This window comes from Misgurnus anguillicaudatus, chromosome 14 (assembly GCF_027580225.2).
Source record: "Misgurnus anguillicaudatus chromosome 14, ASM2758022v2, whole genome shotgun sequence".
NCBI lineage: Eukaryota > Metazoa > Chordata > Actinopteri > Cypriniformes > Cobitidae > Misgurnus > Misgurnus anguillicaudatus.
This window is the reverse complement of record NC_073350.2, coordinates 23607758-23614578: the sequence shown is the minus strand read 5'-3', so window position 1 is coordinate 23614578 and position 6821 is coordinate 23607758. Positions and strand designations below refer to the sequence as shown.

The window sequence follows — 6821 nt, the reverse complement described above, 5'->3', positions numbered from 1 at the left end:
GGCCTTGTAAAAATTACAATTTTTAATTCAATCATCATGCATCACTGTCCATTATATCTTTCACAGACTCGTCGTTTAAAATCTAACAGAGATGCCATTTATTGTGTGCAACACAGCGCAGGCATGTGGCGACTGCCTTTATGACGTCACTCCTACTGGCGTAAGGTGAACCCGAGCGGTTCCGAATTCGTCCGACGTTTGCCGAGCCTTCCGTCCGTCCAGCCGGACTGCTGGAAGCAGCCGCAACAACGCCATGTTGAGCGAAGTCTCCCATCTTCATAAGAAATTTTTATCATCCGACGCGTTGATGTGATGCTATTGCGCAAAACGGAGAGATTTCAACCGGATACGGTCATCTAAGCCTGAGGAGACGAGGAATTCAACCGGGAAGATTCAGGGAGGCTGGAGGGGAACACAAACCCCCTACCGTCCCCATGCACAGAACACCTACAGCCCCAGACTTCTGTGATAAAATGACATTTTTGTACTAACAGCCAGATTTGAATCAAATCAATGGCATAAGGATACATTCATACGTTCCGGCCTCCGTAGAGAGAAGAAACGGCCAGATATTGTTGGAACGCGTGACGTGACCGTTTTCAGCTGCGCATCGTTTGTTTTTCTTTCATTTTTTTTCTTGCAATGAGTTTGCCACAGAAAGTGGTCCCGAAGCCGGCCGCTGTCGCTGTTAGTGGACCTGTAACCGGACCGGCACCGCCAACGCAACTCCGAGCAGCGCTGACCTCCTTGTCGTTACCACCGGGAGCCCAGAACGCTCCTCCACCGCCAGCGGTGCCGCCTGCCCAGTATCCTTCAATAATAACAAAGCCCCCGGTGTCCCACGCAAGTGATCAGTGTGGGAATCGGCGCGAATTCGTTTTATAACCACCTGACCTCAGTGTTTATTTGTTTACATTTTAATAGGATGTGATGATGAAATTACTACGCAGAGGCTAATAATCGATCATATCGATAGCGTAGGCTAATATTAATGCAGTATAGCATGATAAGCGTTGCTATGGTGATCAGGGGTATTCGCATGCAGCAGAGGGATGTAGTTGGATCAGCTGTGTGTGTTTGTATTTGCTGCTGCTGGTGGTGTTGTTACACACTGGTGTCCTCACTTGCTTTGTTCATTGAACTTGACAATCCCAGCTTTGTGTACACGGTGCATCACAGATTCACTGAGACTCCTCGTACCGCTTACCTGCTGTTGTATTGTGCATTTAGTTAAATTACTTCTTTGTTTATACTATATATAATTTACTAACATGATTCTCATTTCTCATGTTTGGGGTTTTTGTCAAATGTATGGACTTGGTGCTTTGATTTGAGGGTTGTCTTAGAGAAGTGCTGGTGTTAGCAACCTCGTTTTAGTCATAGTAACTCAGTGGCTTTGTGAAAACACTAACCCAGACTTTTAAAAACGTTTGAAAGTTATTGTATTACATAATATATAAAACCAGCTGTTGTGCATCGTATTGAAGGCTTTTAAAGAAGAACAATTTGTATAAAGAAGTTTGTAAGGTTGGGCATGTATTGTTTGTGACAAGAGGATATCTGAATGTGTTGGTTGTCAGAGATGTCCATCCACCAGATGGGTTTAAATAATTGCAGGTACATTTGGTGTCCACGTTTTCAAATGGTTATAATTTGTAATTATTTTAATAATTTGGTACTCGTCGTGAATCACAAGAAGATGTAATCACAAGGCCATACCAATATAAAATTTTCTATAAAAAAGTGTCTTACATGGCTGAAAATCATCTTCATCTCTTTCACATGACTGTCAACACTGTTACTCTACCTTGGTAACAGAGTTTGACAGTAACAGAATTGACACAGACTATGAAATAATGTTGTTGTGGCCTGTAACATCTTGTGATCCATGACAACGGGTACCAAATTATTTAAATAAATAATTAATATATAAAAAAGCAGAATCAAATATTGAAAATAGGGCTGGCAAACGATTTATCGCAATTAATTGCATACATGTACATACTGTATATTATGTATTTAAATACACACATACATGTATAAATTAAAAAAAACATACATGAAATACACTCACTTAAAGGATTATTAGGTACACCTGTTTAATTTCTCATTAATGCAATTATCTAATCAAGCGATTACATGGCAGTTGCCTCAATGCATTTAGGGGTGTGGTCCTGGTCAAGACAATCTCCTAAACTCCAAACTAAATGTCAGAATGGGAAAGAAAGGTGATCTAAGCAATTTTGAGCGTGGCATTGTTGTTGGTGCCAGACGGGCCGGTCTGAGTATTTCACAATCTGCTCAGTTACTGGGATTTTCACGCACAACCATTTACAAGGGTTTACAAAGAATGGTGTGAAAAGGAAAAAACGTCCAGTATGCGGCAGTTTTGTGGGCGAAAATGCCTTGTTGATGCTAGAGGTCAGAGGAGAATTAGCTGACTGATTTAAGCTGATAGAAGAGCAACTTTGACTGAAATAACCACTCATTACAACCGAGGTATGCAGCAAAGCATTTGTGAAGCCACAACACGCACAACATTGAGGCGGATGGGCTACAACGGCAGAAGACCCCACTGGGTACCACTCATCTCCACTACAAATAGGAAAAAGAAGCTACAATTTGCACAAGCTCACCAAAATTGGACATTTGAAGACTGGAATAATGTTGCCTGGTCTGATGATTCTTGATTTCTGTTGAGACATTCAGATGGTAGAGTCAGAATTTGGCGTAAATAGAATGAGAACATGGATCCATCATGCCTTGTTACCACTGTGCAGGGTGGTGTAATAGTGTGGGGAATGTTTTCTTGGCACACTTTAGGCCCCTTTGCCACAGCCTACCTTAGCATTGTTTCTGACCATGTCCATCCCTTTATGACCACCATGTACCCATCCTCTGATGGGTACTTCCAGTTGGGGAATGCACCATGTCACAAAGCTTGAATCATTTCCAATTGGTTTCTTGAACATGACAATGAGTTCACTGTACTAAAATGGCCCCCACAGTCACCAGATCTCAACCCAATATAGCATATTTGGGATGTGGTGGAACGGGAGCTTCATGCCCTGGATGTGCATCCCACAAATCTCCATCAACTGTAAGATGCTATCCTATGAATATGGGCAAACATTTCTAAAGAATGCTTTCAGCACCTTGTTGAATTTATGCCACGTAGAATTAAGGCAGTTCTGAAGGCAAAAGGGGGTCAAACACAGTATAAGTATGGTGTTCCTAATAATCCTTTAGGTGAGTGTATGTACATGAATGTTTGTATATGTATATACATAATTGTATATTGTATTTACATAATCAGTGGCGTGTGTGTTGCTTTTATGTCAAAATATGAGTTTGCTGCATCATGTGAACTATGTGCATCATGCATCTTGTCAAAATACGTGCCTACTGCACACCTGTCGAAAGGGTTTATGATAAAAGAGACGCTCATATTCACAAAATACTCACAAGACACTAACTTAACACTAAACTCTGATTACACATGAGATTAAGTGAGTATTTGGCAAACGTGAGCGTCTCCTTTTTTGTAAACCCCTTCAAGCCATCTGCAGCAGGCATGTATGGTGATTAGGTTCACAAACACACATTTTGACATGACGAGCCACACACATGACAGGCTACATACATGTTGTGATGAGCTTCGCATCGTGCGCCCACGAAAAATAAGTCACCGTCGCTGTACATAATAAATACACACAGCAGTACACACACATATATTAAGCGCAAACAAACTTTTATTTTGTATGCGATTAATCGTGATTAATCGTTTGACAGCCCAAATTGAAAAAGCAGAAAAAATATCACTTTGTACATCAAATGTACCTGCAATTACCGGTATATAGCTTTCCAGGTAAACAAGACTTGTGGTTATTCATACAGCACACTCCTATTGTTTGTTTATTTTATAAAAATGACATAACTACATTACAAGGTGATGATGATCCATCAGCACTAAAGACGTTTATTACGCAACATCAGCAGAAAAGGGACAATGTCATTCTGGTCTAGTTTGAAAGGAAATCACATGACACATAAAAGTCTTCCTTGGTAATCAGGGTAAATATACAGTATGTTCAGAATTCCTGCCTGATTTGATGTTAAGTAATCAGTCCAGTAAAGGCAGTTTAGACGCAGCCAAGCAAAGTCATTGAGCAATAAACATACTGTAAATCTGGGTCACACTCACTGAACGTTTCTGTTGTTCTGCAGGTCTGAACTATTATTTGCTAAGGTCGAATTAAAGGTGAAATGTGTCTTTTTTGCACAAACAGAACTCATGCCAGTCTGCCTGGTGGGGATTCTCAAACAAATACTCAAGTAGTGAAATGACACTATCCCCTTTGAAACCTTTGTGGAAGTTTTCATTAAGAAAACAGCCGACATCTAGTTTCTTTGTATGTAAATCGGCAGGGAAATAGCATACAGAGACGGTCCCACAGCCCTGTCTTAGTTTTGTGGAAATATGTAGTAACTGTTTAGAAAGTCACTTTGTTTACCTCAGTTGCTTTCTGCAGGTACGGATCTTGCACAAAATGTCACATTTATTTATCGGATAGCTTTATCCAAAGCAACTTAGAACTGATCAATATTGCAACAAAATCTATTTTTGCTGGGAATTAAATCGTCTGACCATAAATACAAAATTGTTACAATACAAAGTTTCATAACTTCTTAGAGAACTATGCACGTATGAGCTAGAATGGAGATGTGTGAGACTGTGAAACGACATAAAGAAAATCGTGATAGGAGTAAATGCATTGAACAGTTCAAATTATAATTTGTTGCCAGATCTTCAGCTCACAGGTTATGTGACAGATACAAACTTTAAAGCCTTCCTATGTTTTATGTGCCATAATGTTTTTGGCACACTCATGTGACATCTATGTGCGTGTAACAAAAACATTTAGGGTTGATTTCCAGACACGGCTTATCCTAGTCCCAGCCTAAAATGCTTGGCTGCCTTGTATCGACATATCTTTAGAGTGGCCTTTCGTGCCAGTTCCACCGGACACGTCCCGAACATGTTTTCGGGTTCGTTCTCCGGAAGTCGCATTGGTCGACCGCATACGTCATCAAGGTTTAATATTTCGGGATTAATTTCAGAAAAGCAACCGTTACATGTCAAAGTAAGAATTAAACTACAACGATTGTATGTCTTAAAAGAAATAAATCTTAATTTTCTAATGTATTTTAACTGAAATGTGAGAACCTCGATGACGTATGCGGTCGAGCAACGCGACTTCCAGAGAACAAACCCGAAAACATGTTCGGGACGTATCCGGCGGAACTGGCACGAATGGCCACCCTACATATCTTATATCTGTGCAATTGTCTCAAGATGCACACTTGTATTGTTTTTTTTTTTCTTTGTAAGATTTGTTTGCAAAAACTCTTAATATAACTAAGGTCTAGTCTTGGATCTAAACCCTGTCTGGGAAGCCGCCCCTTAATCTTACTACATTGAATATTCAAAATCCTAAACCTGAAAATGTCTTTGCCTCCATTGAAGCACACAAGATGCTCTTTGGAACGCTCCCAAAACATGGATCATCAGGTTATGCTCAAACCATAGTCCATGCCAGCTTAGGTGCATGTCATTAAAACAAAAGCGAGGCATGCCAAATACTAAGAAAAGATTATCATTGTTTGGTTTAAAGGTGCAGTGTGTAATTTTTAGAAGAATCCCTTGACAGAAATGCAAAATAATATACAAAACTAGATTATCAGGGGTGTAAAAACCTTTTTAAAATGAACCGTTATGTTTTTATTACCTTAGAATGAGACGTTTTTATCTACATACACAGAGGGTCCCCTTACGTGGAGGTCGCCATTTTGTGCCGCCATATCTCTACAGAAGCCCTTAACAGACAAACTTTTTTTACTAAGTTGTCTTTGACGATGACATGTTTTACCGGTGGTGGGTACTGTAGCTTCTCTAAGCGTTTCAAAATCGAGGGGTGAGGAGTGGACTGAGCCGTTGGTTGCAGTTCGCAACCTCACCACTAGATGCTGCTAAAATTGACACACCGCACCTTTAAATTAGGGATGCTCCGATCAATGCCAATCTCCACTAAAAATATGTGGCCGATCACTATTCTGAATCGGACAGCCGATCTTATTCACAGCTATTTCATGTACTACGGTTTTTGATTAGTAAGTCATTATCGATCTAAAATCACTGTTAGTTTGAGTCGTTTATAACATGCATTTGAAAAATCAACACACGTCAAACATAATTATAAAAAATATTCTTTATTATCATGAAAATACCTGAAATGGTTTGAAGAACAGCAATATAAATATATCCTTAAGACATTTCCTGGAGCTGCGTGTCATCATAGCTGCGTGTGTATTGTTTTTCGTCTACAGCGCATTCTGAGTTTCTGCACAAGAGCGCCCCCTGGTTTTTGGATGTAGCGGCATTTGGCCGTAATTCATTGAGAAGCATAGCAAGCATTATCGGCCGATCGATCGGAGCATCCCTACTTTAAATTAAATGCTTATGAACAACAATTTATTAAAAAAATGCCAAAATGAAAGCATTGTTATTTTAGTGTCTCAGATATGTAGACACTGCAGTCCTCATGTTTTTTGTTTTTTTGTTTTTTTACTTGGATGGGCTCTGTTGGTTGTAGAAACATCAGATTGCTTCAACAGTGGATTTAGATTTTTAAACCTCAAATTTTTTATTAATTATGTTGGCATGTCATGCCACGTCCATAAACAATGATCTCAGCTTTAAGGCCTTCATGAGGTCTCTGCTTTGTTTTAGATGACATAGGTTTACTATTTCCCAAATTGAT

General features: G+C 39.7%; 1 protein-coding gene across 4 annotated transcripts in view; it reads left to right on the top strand.

Annotated features, from left to right (window-relative positions):
- Positions 1-101: 101 nt before the first annotated feature.
- The window catches only part of eif4g3a (eukaryotic translation initiation factor 4 gamma, 3a), a 66148-nt gene continuing 59428 nt past the window's right edge, over positions 102-6821 (top strand). For 2 of the 4 annotated variants that reach the window (XM_073876118.1, XM_073876116.1), the window contains exon 1: positions 102-806. In XM_073876118.1, the coding sequence (XP_073732219.1) occupies positions 643-806 (164 nt within the window). In that variant the 5' untranslated portion in view covers positions 102-642. The remainder of the gene's footprint in view (positions 807-6821) is intronic. The other 2 variants (XM_073876117.1, XM_073876115.1) reach the window with 1 other exon arrangement.